General features: G+C 35.7%; 1 protein-coding gene across 2 annotated transcripts in view; it reads right to left on the bottom strand.

Moving 5' to 3' along the window:
* The window catches only part of LOC137619512 (uncharacterized), an 82,152-nt gene that overhangs the window by 46,087 nt on the left and 16,356 nt on the right, over positions 1 to 19,709 (bottom strand). Inside the window, exon 1 of one of the 2 annotated variants that reach the window (XM_068349603.1) lies at positions 12,962 to 13,487. The exons of the other annotated variant lie outside the window; for it this stretch is intronic. Within the exon in view, the coding sequence (XP_068205704.1) occupies positions 12,962 to 13,000 (39 nt within the window). The 5' untranslated portion in view covers positions 13,001 to 13,487. Of the gene's footprint in view, positions 1 to 12,961; positions 13,488 to 19,709 lie in introns of those variants that run through there. 2 annotated transcript variants of the gene reach the window in all.

Genomic DNA, 19,709 nt, shown 5'->3' with positions numbered 1-19,709 from the left:
CGACATGGACTGACACCCACAAGGAGCTGGAAAGGGTCGCACAGGTCCTCATCAACAATGGCTACAGCAACAAGCAAGTCCAGCGTGAAGTGAGGACAGTTATAGACAAGTGGTATGGGTCTTCTTTGGTGGAAGGGTCCGACAGCGCCAGCCAGGGGTCCGACAGAACTACAGATAGGTCCGCCACTCCACCAACGGATCTAGAGACATCAAACTTTACTACAAAGGCCTCATGCACGCCGAATATCAGCGGGATGAGAAGGCCATTAAAGACATCATCAATAACAACGTTTCACCCACTGATGAGACCACGAAAGTGAAACTCATCAACTATTACCAGACTGAAAAAACCCGCAACTTGATCATGAGGAACAATCCAGCGCCCCCTGATAACGACCCTCTGAAGAAGACAAATGTAGTCTACTCTTACCAATGCCCAGTCCGAGGATGCCCCGGCAAATACATAGGTATGACTACCATGAAACTTTCGAAGAGGATCTCGTGCCACGTTCAGCAAGGTGCTATCAGAAATCATGCTCTACAGCGACATAACTCCCAAATTAGCCGGGCAGACATCGTCGCCAATACCAAAATTATCGGCAGCGCCACGGACAGCAGGTGCTTACGAATTTTGGAAGCTTTGTTAATCCAGAACGAGAAACCAGCATTGAATACGACTCAAGAAATGTTCCTCCTACCATCCTGTCGACGTACCAACGCTAGGAACCAAGAACAAGACCCCCAGAATGATGACAACCCCGATCCTGACACCCCTACAAATGGAGAAATCGTCTGGCCGAATGCTGATTTTGGCGGCGAACATGGCCCGGAATTTCAGCCTGGTGAGCGTAGGAATGGGCTGACTGACTTTGAGCCCGTCTCGGCGCGCGCCTCAGCCAATCAGGGAGCTCGGATACCTCTCTCAGCCCAGTCCACTGAGCGAGAGAGGAGCCTGCCTGACTTTTTGGCTGGCTCGGCGCGCGTCCTGACCAATCAGGATCCAGGATTCCTTCCTACCTCTCAGCCTGGGAGGCCGAGCCGAGCTCGTCGTACATCTGCCACCCGAACTTACAACCTCCGCTCGACCAATCAAAATTCGAGGCTCCTCTCTACGAACCAGAGCCGGGATATATAAGGACCCAGATCTAGCCAGAGCCTCACTTCTCGCCTGAAGACGGAGCAAGCTGTTCCGAAACGCGTCGCAACCCACTCCTGACTTTACCTGTTGTAATTTTCGAGTATTACTTGTACTTGTATTAATTACATCCAGCCTTAACCTGATTTGTATCCTTCACCCTCATGAGCTTCGCCAACTTGCTAGCTGAATGTAGCAATCCTGAAAAAAGAATTGTCCGAAGAATCGAGAAATTGGACAAGAAATTGAATTCTGCCGATGCAGCCATAGTATTTAACTCCACCTGTTTGAAGGAGGGTCTCCTACCAAGAAAAAATAGTAATAATAATGATAACAGTAATAATGAAGACCAATATAAATTGTGGACATTAATTTCAAAATATGATTATTATGAAAGTAAAAAAAAGAAATGATAAAAAAAGAGAAAAATTTACTTGAAACAGTTTTGTAATTTTGACATCCCAATGCCCTCTACTTATTCCTCTCATCGCCAGATATTCGATTGGATATTGATTTGGAATCTGAAATCATGACAAGGATTCAAATCTCCTTGGCCATTCCTTAGGACACCAGGGTAGGGATGGCGACGTGATCATTGAATTTTGTAACATTTGTATGTTTTTTGTTTTTAATCTTTTTTTTCTGAAAAGTCAGTTTTACAATACTTGGATATATATATATATATATATATATATATATATATATATATATATATATATATATATATATATAGTTTTATAGTTTATATATGACATATCTGTTTGTGACGCTGTTAATAGTTTATATAGGACATATCTGTTTTGACGCTGTTACTGTTTTTAGAATGATATATTGTTAATTTATTCTCATCATTTATTTATTTCCTTATTTCCTTTCCTCACTGGGCTATTTCTCCCTGTTGGAGCCCCTGGGCTTATAGCATCCTGCTTTTCCAACTTGGGTTGTAGGTTAGCAAGTAATAATAATAATAATAATAATAATAATAATAATAATAATAATAATAATAATAAATTGCTCTTCACTTTGGCTTATGGAAAAAAATACCTCTCTATTATATGCATTTGTTTCAACACTCCCACGTTTCCCTCTTCAAACTCAGCCACATCTAGAATCGGATTCTACCTAAAGAAAAAAAAAATTCTCATATTTTCAAACCTCAACAATACACACATCCCATAACTTTTTTTTGTGTCTACAGTTTGCTATGACGTCAAACACACTCATTCACTTTTTTTTTTTCATTACCACTCAACATGCAAGAACTAACCGTGCCTTGGACATCTCCCTTCCACTAAAGGCAAACTATTTTTTTTTTCATGCACGCAAACGCTATTATTTCACTTTCTTCCTGATTATTATTATTATTATTATTATTATTATTACTTTTATTTTTATTATTATTATTATTATTACTGTTATTATTATTATCATTATTATTATTATTATTATCCTTATCATCATCATCATCATCATCATCATCATCATCATTATTATTATTATTATTATTATTATTACTTGCTAAAATAACACCCTAGTTGGAAAAGCAGGATACTAGAAGCCTAAGGGCTCCAACAGGGAAAAATAGCCCAGTGAGAAAAGGAAATAAGGAAAAACTACGAGAGAAGTTTAAGAACAATAACATTGAAATAAATATTTTATATATAAACTATAAAATCATGAAAATAATAAGAGGATAAAACATTGTTCCTTTCATATCTTATATATGAAAGATCTGTTTAAATATTGTTACTGGCTTTATATTTTATTTTGATTATTCATTACATCTCTTATCGTTTATCTATGTCCTTGTTTCCTCTCCTCACTGGGCTATTTTTCCCTGTTGGAGCCCTTAGGCTTATAGCACCCTGCTTTTCCAACTAAGGTTGTTAGCTTAGGTAGTAATATGTATATGTTTACGTATATGTATGTGTATATAATATATATATATATATACATATATATATATATATATGTGTGTGTGTATATACACACACACACACACACACACATATATATATATATATATATATATATATATATGTATATATATATATATATATATATATACATATATATATATATATATATATACATATATGTATGTATACATATATTTATATGTATATATATGAATATATTTTAAATATATATATATATATATATATATATATACGTATATATATATATATAAAATGTATATATGTGTATATAACTACAAACCTTGACAAAATCAGTTGTCCAAGGCATGGTAATACTGTAAAAACACTTATTTTTTTCTCAATAATTCTTTCAATCAAAAACATGACGTACAGGAAGTGATATACCCTCATACAATATAAAGAAAAAAAAAGTAGACATGAAATACATCTTATTTATTAAAAAGAATAGAATAATTTCGAAAGTAGATGTAACTCATCTCTGTTAAACCAATTAACAATATTAAAGGATACGAAAAGGACATCTGAATGAAAAGGGGAGTTGGAATAACACGGGGAGACTTATTTTTGTATCTCTTAATTAAAGAATGATTTCTTATTCGTCCAAACATCCTTTGCCAGCGTCTTCATCAAAGGAAATGGGGGGGGGTGTAGCGTGTGTGCCTTCCTGAGAGAGGTGACGTTTTCTCTCTCTCTCTCTCTCTCTCTCTCTCTCTCTCTCTCTCTCTATCAGAAGTAGTCACATCCAGCTAATCAGACACTCGAGTTCTCTCTCTCTCTCTCTCTCTCTCTCTCTCTCTCTCTCTCGATTTCTCAAATATTTCCTCATTTTAGGGAGTTATTGCCTCTCTCTCTCTCTCTCTCTCTCTCTCTCTCTCTATCAGAGGTAGTCACATCCGGCCATTTCTCTCTCTCTCTCTCTCTCTCTCTCTCTCTCTCTCTCTGATTTCTCAAAAATATGACATTTCCTAATTTTTAGTTTTATTTATTTCCACTCTCTCTCTCTCTCTCTCTCTCTCTCTCTCTCTCTCTCTCTCTCTCTCTCCATTATCAGAGGCAGTCACATCCAGCCATTCAGACCCAGGAGTCCCTATTATGCGCTATCTCGCCACAGATATCAGTATGCAAATTACCCGCAAGAGATTTTAAGGTGTCTTGCTCAGCTGCTGTAGATACGAATAACCTTTAGATAATTATTACACGCCTAATTTTAATGTGTCCGCCCATGTTTGTTTGTTTGTGAACTTCCTGACCACAATTTTACTCACTGAGTATTGAAACATCTGAGGATTAGTTGTTCTGTTTATACCTGGAAGTGATTCAATTTTGATAGTCCTGGGTCAAAGGTCAAGGTCAGGGTCGAGCAATAGGTCGACCGGTTATGATTTCGACTGTGTTTGTCAGTTCGTCTGTTTGTTTGTGAATTTCCTGACGACAATTTTACTCACTGAGTATTGAAACATCTAAGGATTAGTGTTTCTGTTTATACCTGGAAGTGATTCAATTTGGATAGTCCTGGGTCAAAGGTCATGGTCAGGGTCGAGCAAAAAGTCGACGGAATTAATCCTAGTCCTGGGTCAAAGGTCAAGGTCAGGGTCAAGCAAAAGGTCGACCGAATTAATCCCATTCCTGACCACAATTTTACTCACTGAGTATTGAAACATCTAAGGATTAGTGTTTCTGTTTATACCTGGAAGCGATTCAATTTTGATAGTCTTAGGTCAAATGTCAAGGTCAGGGTCGAGCAAAAGGTCGACCGAATTAGTCCTAATCTCTAGAAATAAGCTGCCGTGGTGGAGGTCTGCATTCTCTGGGTGCTTTTCTAGTTCCGAGTTAGTTTATTAGATTATTCATTTATAAGTCTTTTTTATTCTCTTTTTAAAAAGTTATCACACGGTGAAATGGTATGGCTTTAAACTATTTCAAGTGATTATAACTGAGGTATAAATATTATATATATATATATATATATATATATGTATATATATATATATATATATATATTATATATATGTATATATATATATATATATATATAAATATATATATATAATATATATATAAATTATATATATATATATATATATATATATTATATATATATAATATATATATATATAATATATATATAAATTATATATATGTATATATATATATATATATATAATTATATATACATAATTATATATATATTATATATATATATATTATGTATATAATTATATATATATATATATTATACATAATTAATATACATAATTATATATATAAACATATATGTATATACATAATATATAATTATATATATATATATAAACATATATTATATATATATATATGTATATACTATATATATATATATATAATTATATATATATACATATCTAATTATATTATATATATATACATATATAATTATTTATATATATACATATATTATTTATATATATTATATATATAAGATTATATATACATTTATATATGTGTATGTATATATATATATATATACATATATATATATATATATAAATATATATATATATATATATATATATATATATATATTAATGAACATTATATCATATCAATTTGTACTAATTTCCTCCCAGAAGACACTGCCCCCGAGCACGCGAGTAGCCAGTAGCCTAATAAATATATCCTTTGTAATTGGGAAAAGGATCATCTTTCATATGGGCGTATTCTTATTATTGCGTATGTCAGGATGCCCCACACAACTCCTTATCAATCAATCATTGTTGCGTGAGGTCAGACCAGCTTCCTAACATGAGCGGAAGGTTCCCGGTGTAGCGCAGTCCCTGTTCTATTTACCAAGGTACTTCCCCTAATTTTTGGGGGTGGCAGATATCAGAGGAACAAAAGGGGATACCAAGGTACTGCCCCCAATTTTTGGGGGTGGCAGATATAAAAGGAAGGAAAGGGGATACCAAGGTACTGCCCCCAATTTTCGGGGGTGGCAGATATCAGAGGAACAAAAGGGGATACCAAGGTACTGCCCCCAATTTTTGTGGGTGGCAGATATCAGAGGAACAAAAGGGGATACCAAGGTACTGCCCCCAATTTTGGGGGGTGGCAGATATCAGAGGAACAAAAGGGGATACCAAGGTACGGCCCCCAATTTTTAGGGTTGGCAGATATCAGAGGAACAAAAGGGGATACCAAGGTACTGCCCCCAATTTTTGCGGGTGGCAGATATCAGAGGAACAAAAGGGGATACCAAGGTACTGCCCCCAATTTTTGGGGTTGGCAGGTATCATAGGAACAAAAGGGGATACCAAGGTGCTACCCCCAATTTTTGGGGTTGGCAGGTATCAGAGGAACAAAAGGGGATACCAAGGTGCTGCCCCCAATTTGGGGGGTGGCAGATATCAGAGGAACAAAAGGGGATACCAAGGTGCTGCCCCCAATTTTGGGGGGGTGGCAGATATCAGAGGAACAAAAGGGGATACCAAGGTGCTGCCCCCAATTTTTGGGGTTGGCAGGTATCAGAGGAACAAAAGGGGATACCAAGGTGCTACCCCCAATTTTGGGGGGTGGCAGATATCAGAGGAACAAAAGGGGATACCAAGGTGCTGCCTCCAATTTTTGGGGGTGGCAGATATCAGAGGAACAAAAGGGGATACCAAGGTACTTCCCCCAATTTTTGTGGGTGGCAGATATCAGAGGAACAAAAGGGGATACCAAGGTACTGCCCCCAATTTTGGGGGGTGGCAGATATCAGAGGAACAAAAGGGGATACCAAGGTACGGCCCCCAATTTTTAGGGTTGGCAGATATCAGAGGAACAAAAGGGGATACCAAGGTACTGCCCCCAATTTTTACGGGTGGCAGATATCAGAGGAACAAAAGGGGATACCAAGGTACTGCCCCCAATTTTTGGGGTTGGCAGGTATCATAGGAACAAAAGGGGATACCAAGGTGCTGCCCCCAATTTTTGGGGTTGGCAGGTATCAGAGGAACAAAAGGGGATACCAAGGTGCTGCCCCCAATTTGGGGGGTGGCAGATATCAGAGGAACAAAAGGGGATACCAAGGTGCTGCCCCCAATTTTTGGGGGGTGGCAGATATCAGAGGAACAAAAGGGGATACCAAGGTGCTGCCCCCAATTTTTGGGGTTGGCAGGTATCAGAGGAACAAAAGGGGATACCAAGGTGCTACCCCCAATTTTGGGGGGTGGCAGATATCAGAGGAACAAAAGGGGATACCAAGGTGCTGCCCCCAATTTTGGGGGGTGGCAGATATCAGAGGAACAAAAGGGGATACCAAGGTGCTGCCCCCAATTTTGGGGGGCGGCAGATATCAGAGGAACAAAAGGGGATACCAAGGTGCTGCCCCTAATTTTTGGTGGTGGCAGATATCAGAGGAACAAAAGGGGATACCAAGGTACTTTCCCCAATTTTTGGGGGTGGCAGATAGGAAAGGAAGGAAAGGGGATGCCAAGGTACTTCCCCCAATTTTTTGGGAGTGGCAGATATCAGAGGAACAAAAGGGAATACCAAGGAGCTGCCCCCAATTTTGGGGGGTGGCAGATATCTATCAGAAGAACAAAAGGGGATACCAAGGTACTGCCCCCAATTTTTGGGGGTGGCAGATATCAGAGGAACAAAAGGGGATACCAAGGTACTGCCCCCAATTCTGGGGCGTAGCAGATATCAGAGGAACAAAAGGGGATACCAAGGTACTGCCCCAAATTTTCGGGGGTGGCAGATATCAGAGGAACAAAAGGGGATACCAAGGTGCTGCCCCCAATTTTGGGGGTTGGCAGATATCAGAGGAACAAAAGGGGATACCAAGGTACTTCCCCCAATTTTTGGGGGTGGCAGATATCAGAGGAACAAAAAGGGATACCAAGGTGCTGCCCCCAATTTTGGGGGTTGGCAGATATCAGAAGAACAAAAGGGGATACCAAGGTACTGCCCCCAATTTTTGGGGGTGGCAGATATCAGAGGAACAAAAGGGGACTTTTCATATCTCCGCTCCTCCCAGCCTGACGAGGGGTTCAGCTGAGTATGAGGATTTTTTAATAGGAACAGTGTTGGTGCCATTGTGACATATTGAAGTCTTATTTTTAAGGTTGCAACTTGCATCGTCCAAATTTTTCCTTTGTATTTTTACAAAGACAATAATAAATCCTGATTATTATGAATTTTATGTTATTTTTGGGGGGTATTAATAATTCTGAAGGAAATTGCCATTGTTTGAGAATGAACTTCGTGAAGCCTATCAGTTGGAAGGTATTCCACATGAGATATAAACTTATGTAAATTCGTATTTTATATAATTAAAATTTAAAAAAAAAATTAATTTTTTAACACTTTTAAATTAGTATTTTATATCAGTGAACAAATTGATCTAACTTTTATTTTTCTAACATTTAAATTTCTCTGTAAACAAGTATTTGATATCACTGGAATTAGAAAAATACTTGAAGCTGTCGTTAATTGTTTTAACATATAATCTTTTTATGTATTCAAATATTTGATATAGAAATTCTTAAAACTGAACATAAACCTTTATTTTGGGTATTAAAATCCACAGTTATGAGTTTATATTAGAAAAATACCAGGATTCTCCGCACTTTTTTTCCAAAGTGCCTCTTCAGGTGAAGAATAAAAAAAATAAAAGTTTTACAATGTTTAAAAGGTAAACTAAAAACAAAATCTCTGCTCAGACAACACCCATAACGTTTAAAACGCTTCCAGATTATTAAAATTACTGCCAGATCTATGCTCAGAGACAATTACAGGAAATTACAGGATAAAAGTAATTAAACCAAAGCAGTTGTTGACGCCAAGACATCAGATTAAAAAGAAGTGGTAATTTTCCGACGAGTGAACAGGTTTAAAGGCCACTCAAGGATGGCAGAGGCAAGGGACAGGGACTTCGCCCTATCGAGCAGGACAATACCCTAGAGATTGACCATATAAACATATAATCAGCGCACAAACCCCCTCTCCAACCAAACTAGGACCAAGGAGGGCCAAGCAATGGCTGCTAATGACTCAGAAGATAGACCTATAGGCTCTCCCAAAGCCCCTATCCTTAGCTCACAAGAATGGAGAGGTTGCAGAGACCAAAAAAAAAATTTGAGCGGGATCGAACCCCGAGTCGGGCGTTTACCAGACAGAGATGTTACCATATCGGCAACCACAACCCAATAATGGATAATTGTGGATTTTAATTCTAAAGATCAACAGACAAGGCATGGAGTTTTATTCATGTTATATGTGTTTATGTTGACCAGGCTGACATGAGTCTTTTTATAGTTTATATATGACATAGCCTATCTGTTTTTGACGTTGTTTATAGTTTATATAGGACATATCTGTTTTGACGTTGTCACTGTTTTTAGAATGATTTATTGTTAATTTATTCTCATCATTTATTTATTTCCTTATTTCCTTCCCTCACTGGGCTATTTTTCCCTGTTGGAGCCCTTGGGCTTATAGCATTTTGCTTTTCCAACTAGGGTTGTAGCTTGGCTAGTAATAATAATAATAATAATAATAATAATAATAATATAAATCCTCATGTTTTCAAATATTTAATTACATTGAATTTTTCTTTTTTATAAATTTTCATATAAACTTTTGTCTCCTAAGTATTTGATATCATTGAAATTAAAAAGAAATAACAAGCATTCACGTATTCAAGTATTTTATATCAAAGAACTAAACAAATATTAAACAAGATTTTATATCTTAAGTATTTAATATTGGAATTTCTAAGATATCTTCGAGGCAATCTTTTATTTTTTTCAGCGTGTTTTACGAAAAAGGTCACAGGCTTAAATTTTCATTACTTTCTTGAAGAGTGAGTATTCCTTTGGCTTATTTTGAAGAAAACCTTCATATCCTCTTAAGTGATTCGGTAAAAGCCTCGTCAAAGGTTGCAAAACACGTCTCCTTAAATGATATTTATAATATCTTTTAGAAAAGAAAAAATGCAATTATAAAGATGCGACATTTCCTGACACTTAAAGGTTTAAAGTCCGCTCAGGATTAGCAGAGGTAAGGGACAGTGACATTGCCCCATCGCGCAGGACAATGCCCTAGAGACTATTTATTCATATGATCAGCGCCCAAGCCCCCTCTCCAAGGAAGCTAGGACCAAGGAGGACCAAGCAATGGTTGCTGATGACTCAGCAGGTAGACCTGTAGTCTCTCCGAAACACCCCATCCTTAGCTGAAAATAATGGTGAGGTTGCAGCGACCAGAGGAACTAACGAGTTTGAGCGGGTCTGGCACTCTGGCGTTCCCCGGGCAAGGATGCTGCCGTTAAGCATTATACCACTATGTATCGGTTTATAGATAAATATTATTCGTATTTATGATTAATAACCTCTCTCTCTCTCTCTCTCTCTCTCTCTCTCTCTCTCTCTCTCTCTCTCTCTCTCTCTCTCTCTCTCTCTCTCACTCTATCTCTCTCTCTCTCTCTTAATCTTCATTTATAATAAACGATATCAGCGTCAATGTCCTTCGATGTCAGGATGCCAGAGAACTCACTCTCTCTCTCTCTCTCTCTCTCTCTCTCTCTCTCTCTCGATTTCTCGGAAATTATACTTCCTCATTTTTGGGGAGTTTTATTTGTTGCCTCTCTCTCTCTCTCTCTCTCTCTCTCTCTCTCTCTCTCTCTCTCTCTCTCTCTCTCTCTCTCTCTCTCTCTCTCTTCAATTTCTCGAAAATTATATTTCCACATTTTAGGGAGTTTTATTCATTCTCTCTCTCTCTCTCTCTCTCTCTCTCTCTCTCTCTCTCTCTCCTCTCTCTCTCTCTCTCTCTCTCACACACACACACGCACACACAAACCTTTAAATCCTATGAAAAAGCATTGAACATTTTTAATAAGGATTTTCCATAACCTACAACCCTAGTTAGAAAAGCAAGATACTATAAGCCTAAGGGCTCCAACAGGAAAAAATAGCCCAGTGAGGAAAGGAAGTAAAGAAATAAATAAACGACATAAAGTAGTAATGTACAATCAAAATAGAATATTTTAAAAACATCAACATTAAAACAAATATTTCAACATATAATCTAATAAAAAGACTTATGTCAGCCTGTTCAACATGAAAAACATTTGCTTTTAAGTTTGACGATCTTTGACGATTAAAAGGACACATTTTGCAACTAAGACAGTTCGCTCTTTTTTCGCAGGAGTACAGGAATACTTGCCAGCATAAATATCGCGGATCGCTGTCTAATAATTTCATATTTAGTTAAGAGAAACTTAATGTCATTCGTGACCTGGTGTAGATATTCAGTATTTTGAATACCCTAAAAGCACTACTGCCATTCAACTGAAAACTTGAATGTTTACTTAGGCTTTTAATGATTTTCTTCGGGTAATTGGACAGTCCTGTTGGTAATGCAGATAGAAAAATTGAATTGTGATGAATAACAACTTTGTTAGATCATGTAGATCTGAATATAAAATCACTTATATGCAAGGCGTTGGTAATAGAATTTTGAATTATTATCATTATTAGCAGTACCAGCTGAACTCGGTTAAGTCCCTTGTCAGGCTGGGAGGAACGTAGAGAGTAGAGGTCCCCTTTTTGTTTTGTTTCATTTGTTGATGTCGGCTACCCCCCAAAATTGGGGGAAGTGCCTTGGTATATGTATGTATTATTATTATTATTATTATTTTTATTATTATTATTATTATTATTATTATTATTATTATTATTTTTAGTTATTGTTATTATTATCATTATTATTAGTTATTGTTATTATCATTGTTATCATTATCATTATTATTACTTTCGAAGCTACAACCCTAGTTGGAAAAGCAAAATACAATAAGCCCAAGGGCTCCAGAAGGGAAAACAGCCCAGGGAAGAAAAGACATAAGGAAATAAACTACAAGAGAAGTACTTAATTAACAATCAAAATGAGATATTTTAAGAACAGTTAACATTTAAATAAATCTTCCATATATAAACTATTAAAACTTCAAAAAAAAAGAGGAATGGAAATAACATAGAATAGTGTGCCCAAATGTACCCTTAGACAGAGAAAAAAAAAATAGATAAAATTTTCCAAAATGTAAGTTTTCCTACATAGAGATGATATAAATATCAGATAACATGGTGATTGACCGGGGTAAGAATAAAGAGAGTATAAAACTTAACACTACTTAGTTTATCCATTGATCTTTGATTTAATTGAGCAAGCTAGGCAAAGATTAATAGGCTCGGTAAAGAAAAATAAGTGTTGAGATTCAAGCTAGGGAGAGTATGCATATTTGTCACATAAAACTACATATGACGTCCATAGACAAAATAAGAAATAGAATATCGTAGGCTCTTTGCAAGAAATTATTATAATATATAATAGAGAAGCATGATTGTAAGAGATAGACTACTATTGTGGAAAGGTTATTTTTCAGCCAAGATGTCTGGTGTTTCTGTGGTTATTTAAGTCTTTTTATAAATAGGATAATGACAGAATTTTTCAAAGTGAAAAAGACTTTGAAAAATGTGTTTTTTACTCTTGGTTTTACTTATGATGTGTCATTGTGCATTATCATGTCCTACTTTTTACAAAATAAAATCAATTATGAATTATAGCATAGGTAATACACTACTGTTAAAAGTATATTGTAAGAGAAAATTTTCTTCAAGTAATGCGTCATAGTTAAGTGAAGTTGAGAGATGAACATTGATTGATTGGTGATGATGGTACTTGAGAATTGTTTACTATTTTTTTTTATAAACGCTACAAGAGGTTATTAAATTTCAACTTGGGTGATGATGGAAAAAAGGATACTTTAGAATTGTTTACTCTTATTTATAAACGCTACAAGAGATTATTAAATTTCGACTAGTCAAAGCATATCAAAATAAAAAAAAAATATTTGGTCTTCACTTACCGTAAAACTCACATAAATCAATATACGTAAACTCCCCATTATGTCCGAGAATGATTTGCGAATAACTAATTAAGGGATGTAATTAAAAACTTTTTTCCTCTAAGTTATCTTCACCTGTTGGTAATAATTCTTCAAAATGAGTCCTTTTATGATTTTCTCGAGACACACAGCAAATCTTTCCCTTCTCAGAAATAATGATTTTCCATCTTCACATCTCATGACTTTGAGTTCTACTTTTTTCACTTCAGGGACAATGAAAAGACATTCCATGATCCGTTTATATATACAGTCCTCTTGTCTATTGGCCTTATTTTTCTGTTTGCCCTTTTACATGCGTTTCTATTTGACATAAACTCGAGGATGATGTCAACTTGCCCTCAAGGTTGACACAAGCATAGATGTTCCTTGATCTTGGTGTTATCAACACTGATCTCATGATAATTTTCAGTCATAGTCAGCTGAAGCACCAATATCGCTTATAGATTTGTTTTTCAGTTTGGTATCTCGTAATTAATTAATTGTTTTTACGACTGAAAAAAAAATATATCTAGATTAAAGGCCTTTCGATAATAATTTTGTAGACGGTGGATTTTAGAATTGATTTGGTTGTCTGTTGATCACGTTATGCAAACTGCGACCTTCATCATAAATTAGAGGATACAGCTATATATATATATATATATATATATATATATATATATATATATATATATATATATATATGTATATGTATATGTATATGTATATATATATATATATATATATATGTATATATATATATGTATATGTATATGTATATATATATATATATATATGTATATGTATATATATGTATATGTATATATGTATATGTATATGTATATATATGTATATGTATATATATATATATATATGTATATGTATATATATATATATATATGTATATATATATATATATGTGTGTATATGTATATATATGTAAGTATATGTATATATATGGATATATATGTATGTATATGCATCTATATGTATATATATGTATATGTATATGTATATATATGTATATGTATATATATGTATATGTATATGTATATATATGTATATACATATATATATACATATATATATATATATATATATATATATATATATATATATATATATGTATATGTATATATATAAGTGTAATATATATATATATATATATATATATGAATACTGAAAAAAAATAGTGTTCATATAGAAATCCATTTCTACCTCATATATAATATATGCATGTCCTATATGTAAGTGCATATGTCATATGTATATCTGTATACATCTATGTATTATATGCATACAGAAAACTTTGGTAAACGATTGATGTCGCCTGATTCCTAATCTTAAGGCTCGCTTCACACAAGCGGATTGATGCCGGGCGGATTTTGTCCGCGCCGATTAAAAATCGATGAACATCAATGACAGTCTTCACAAGCTTCCTGCTCGGAAGAATTTCCGAGTGGTAGTGATTTACTAGCCACGTGAACTGCTAACTAGCAGCTTATAGAAATATAAGGCCGCTCAGTGAAAATCCGCTCGTGGGAAGACATACTCCCTAACGAGTGGGAATTTCCCACGTGGAAAAAGAATCCTCGTGTGAAGTCATGCCAAATTCCCGCTCGGAAAATGTTCTCTCGTGTGAAGTCATAACACTTAATGAGCGGGAATTTTCCCACGTGGGAAAAAAATCCTCTATTGTGAAGTCATACCCACTTACCGAGCGGGAATTCGCCCACTCAGAAAAAAATCCTCTCGTGTGAAGTCATACCAAGCAATGACCAGGAATTTTCCCGCGCGTAAAAAATACTCGTGTGAAGTCATACCCCCTAACAAGCGGAAATTTTCCCGCATGGAAAAGAAATCCTCTGAGGTGAAGTCATACCCCTTAACGATCGGGAATTTTCCCGCGCATAAAAAAAAAGCCCTCTTGTGTGAAGGGAGCCTTAATGTGGTGCCAGCAATTGAATAAGCATTTATAGAAATATCTGGTATAAGATCTGCTTTTAGGAGGAAAATCCTTCTTGAATGTTTTTGATAGCATTTGATGACTATGTAACTATCTATCTGGTTGTGGCAGCTTGGTGAAGAATGTTGGGTCGATCCCCCAGTTGTAGCCTAATGAAGTTTTCACTATCGTTCACAATCTTATATTTCTTACATGCTAGGGGTAACGGATCATATAGGCTACTTCTACTTGCTGAGTCAACAGCCACTGCCTGTCCCTCCTTGGGCCTATCTTTGGTGGAAGGTGGGGTTACCTGCTGATCATATATAACTATCCATATGGTTGTGGCAGCTTGGTGAATAATGTTGGGTCTGGTGTTTTATCTCCGGTTTTAGTCGAATCAATTTCTCACTATTATTCACAAACTTAACGTCCATGGATGCTAGGGATAGAGGATGCAATACTTCTACCCGAGTCATCAACAGCCATTGCCTGACCTTCCTTGGTCCTAGCTTGGGCAGAAAGTGGTCTTGCTGCTGGGGTGTGTTCATTGTTTTTTTCTTTTGCCTCTGGTGCTCATGATGGGCCTTTAAATCTTTTAATCTAGTACCGCTGATTTAAAAAATTAAATCTTTTAATCTAATACCGCTGAATTGAAAAACTATTAATGTTTTTTTAAGGTTTATCTTCTTATTACAGTGTTGATGATAATTCATTAACATACATTCTTTATTATCGTCCTTTTTTATTTTAGACTATTAAAATTTCTCGTAAATTTATTTACTGGTTTAAGAAATTAATTTATTTTGGCTGTATGGACCAGTGCTAAGGAGTAAGTGCTAAAGATAATTGTTTTAATTATTTCCAAAGGAAGAATAGTTAGAGAGATTTACCCTATGACAACACGCGAACTATTTGTCTTCATATATAAAAAAAGTTCAATAGTTCTCCGTGGAAATAACTTGTTGATTTAATAGTCATGACTCAATTGGTCACCAACTAGAGATGAGAGAGAGAGAGAGAGAGAGAGAGAGAGAGAGAGAGAGAGAGAGAGAGAGAGAGTGAGAGAGAGAGACTGTTAAGGAAATCACTAAGAATTTATAAACGCGAGAAACTTTATGGCTTTCCTATTAAAACTGTTAAGTCTTCGTGATATCGTGTAAGAAAAATGAAAAAAAAAATTAAAACAATTGTTAATATCGTCGATGATATTTACAGAATTAAATCATATTTGCATTTCTGTGATTTTTCCCGAGTGAAATATGCCAACAGAATAACGAATTAACTGATAAGATACACAGCAAAATATTAAGTGGAAAGAAATTATTTTCACACACAACAAGGCCCGCCTGAACAGACTTTTAGTGTCTGATGGAAGGCGAGAAATAAACCCGTAAAAGGTAAAAGTAATTAGCGTATGTGAAATATTCTTATTATAAGCCAGATTATTGTTGCTTAACGTAGGAGGTGGAATACACCCTTTTATTTAATTATAGCAAAAATAAATTAAGCTCTTTAAGTAATCATGTAACACTACCCTAAAATAGCCTTTTCCCCCAGTGGGGCGTGGCAAAGAATTAGCTGGTGTGAAAATTTTATTATACATACATATACCAAGGCACTTTCCCCAATTTGGGGGGCCAGCCGACATCAACAAATTAAACAAAAATAAAAGGGGACCTCTCCTCTCTACGTTCCTCCCAGCCTGACAAGGGGCCCAACCGAGTTCAGCTGGTACTGCTAGGGTGCCACAGCCCACCCTTCCCCGTTATCCACCACAGATGAAGCTTCATAACGCTGAATCCCCTACTGCTGCTACCTCCGCAAAATTATGGAATACACCTTTTAATTTAATTATGTAAAAAATCAATGAAGCTGCTTCGTAAATTGTGCAAATTGTGACTTTTTTTGCACAATTGTGGTTTTCCTAGACAGTTCCCCAGTTGAAGGGACTAGCTTCCGCATCAGTATGAATTGAAGAGTAAGAGGCCGGGAGAGAATCCTAGCCTGCCAAACGTGAGCCAAGTCCTGTACTCTTCAAATTATGCAGATTGTTCTCAACATACAGCCCACCAGTGTATACATTGGATCCCTCCCTCTGGTTACGGCATTATTGTCTTTGCCTACATGTACACCGAATAGTCTGGCCTATTCTTTACACATTCTCCTCTGTCCTCATACACCAGACGACACAGATTACCAAAGAATTTTTCTTCGTTTAAGGGGTTAACTACTGCAATGTAATTGTTCTGTGGCCACTTTCGTCTTGGTAAAGATAGAAGAGAGACTTTACCTATGGTAAGCAGCTCTTCTATGAGAAGGACACTCCAAAATCAAACCATTGTTCTCTGGTCTTGTGTAGTGCCATAGCCTCTGTACCATGGCCTTCCTCTGTCTTGGATTAGAGTTCTCTTGTTAGGGGGTACGCTTGGGCATACAGTTTAATCTTATTTCCCTTTCTCTTGTTTTTTTTTTTGTTTTTTTTTATATATAACTTTTTTATAGTGTATACTATAAGTGAAGGATATAATTACTGTTGTCACGGTTCTTAGAATATTTTACCATGATTGTTTATTCTTCTTTTATAACTTATTTCCTTGTTTCCTTTCCTCACTGGGCTATTTTTTCCCGGTTGGAGCCTTTGGGCTTATAGCATATTCTTTTCCAGCTAGGGTTGTAGCCTAGCTTGTAATAGTAATAATGATAATGAAACAGTGTGTGTATGCACGTGAACCTACGCAAGTATAGTTTATATAGATTATTCTAAACAATTATTTCCTCGTTAAATTGTTGTTCACTGCGTAATTAAGCGTATTACTTTACTTTAATTTACTCTTCTTGCTGTATTCATTTAATTTTTTAAAATCAATCAGTAGCCACTTTCCTCTTGGTAAAGGTAGAAGAGACACTTTAGCTATGGTAACATCTCTTCTAGGAGAAGGACACTCCAAAATCAAGCCATTTTTCTCTTGTCTTTGGTAGTGCCATGATCTCAGTACCATGGTCTTCTACTGTCTTGGGTTAGAGATCTCTTGCTTGATGGTACACTTGGGCACACTTTTCTATCCTATTTCTCTTCCTCTTGTTTTGTTAGTCTTTATAGTTTATATGGGACATATTAATGTTGGAGCCCAACTACGGTTGTAGCTTAGAAAGTAGTAATACTAATAATAATAATAATAATAATAATGATAATAATAATAATAATAATAATAATAATAATAATAATAATAATAATAATAAAGGCCAAACGCAAAGATTTGATACCTGGGAAGGCTCGCGTAAGAATTTATATACTCTATTTGTTTAATGACAGACTAAAAGTGGCGTTACAATTAAAAAGGTCGGAGGTTTGATTATGCATTATGAAAATATTTTGTCCATTAAGTAGAATTAGTCAATATTTGTTCATAGTATTAAAATACAGGCGACACGAATAATTTTTTTTTTCAGATCATGGCACTGTCCTACAACATTGAAACTTTAATATCGGAATAAGTTAATCTTATTTCAATAAAATTGAATAGTGGCTAAAAAGTTTTAAGTATGGTTCAATAATCTGTGCCGTTTGCCCTATGATATAAATAGCACTGGTATAAGAGTTCAGCCTTTTTTCCAGGAGACGATATTGCAAAATGATATCTCCCGGTTTCCCCTCTCAGGAAAGTCGGGACCCAGAGCGGCACTACCTTACTCCACCGATCGCACTCACAGCACTGAATGATGGAGCCGTCACACACCTGCTTAGCCCAGTGCCTTTTTTTTTCTCTTCCCCCCAAACCCCCCCCCCCCATCTATGTTCGTGATTTCTGGTGCCGTGTTCCCAATGGTGTCACTATTCCCGCGCATCTGTCATCGGCACTTTTCAGTAGATCTAACATAAAAAGGGAATGAAATTCCCTCTTTGATATATGAAAAAAAAAACTTGCGCATCCGTAAAAATGGTTTCTGTAATCGACACTTTTAATTAGGTCTAATGAAGACCAATAAAAAGGGTAGTAAAATGGCCTCTTAGAAATATAGAAAACGTGCGCACACGTAAAAATGCCTTGTGTAATCGGCAATAGGCCTAATGAAAACGAATAAAAAAAGGTGGTATGTAATTGCCTCTTAGAGATAGAAAGCATAGGCTTATGATGTTGAGCGTAATCACCATAAAATTCTATTGGAATCAATTATTATTATTATTATTATTATTATTATTATTATTATTATTATTATTATTATAAGCTGAACTACAACCCTAGTTGGAAAAGCAGAATGCTATAAGCCCAGGGGGCCCAACAGAGAAAATAGCCCAATGTAGAAAGGAAACAAGGAAAATTCAAATATTTTAAGGACAGTAACAACATTGAAACATATAATTCCTATATAAGCTATAAAATCTTCAACAAAACAAAAGGAAGGGAAATTATATAAAATAGTGTACCAGAGTGTACCCTCAAGCAAAAGAACTCTAACCCAAGACAGTGGAAGACCATGGTACAGAGGCTATGGCACTACCCAAGACTAGAGAACAATGGTTTGATTTTGGAGTGTCCTTCTCCTAGAAGAGCTGCTTACCATTACTTGCAATAAGATATTTTATGACATACGAGTTATCTAATTCAATTTTCATCTTGTTTTACTTGTTTTGGGTTTAAATCCAACCCTCCACTGAAGTCGAGTGAACTACTTCTCGGGCGGGTCCATATCAATCATCTAACGAAACATTTTCATTATAACTTATATAATTCTTTGATTGTAGTATCTTCCAAATCATATGATCTTGTGAAAAGTAATGTC

Source organism: Palaemon carinicauda, chromosome 26, assembly GCF_036898095.1.
Source record: "Palaemon carinicauda isolate YSFRI2023 chromosome 26, ASM3689809v2, whole genome shotgun sequence".
Lineage (NCBI taxonomy): Eukaryota > Metazoa > Arthropoda > Malacostraca > Decapoda > Palaemonidae > Palaemon > Palaemon carinicauda.
Note: the sequence above shows the minus strand (reverse complement) of the source record. Positions and strands in the feature narration are given on the sequence as shown.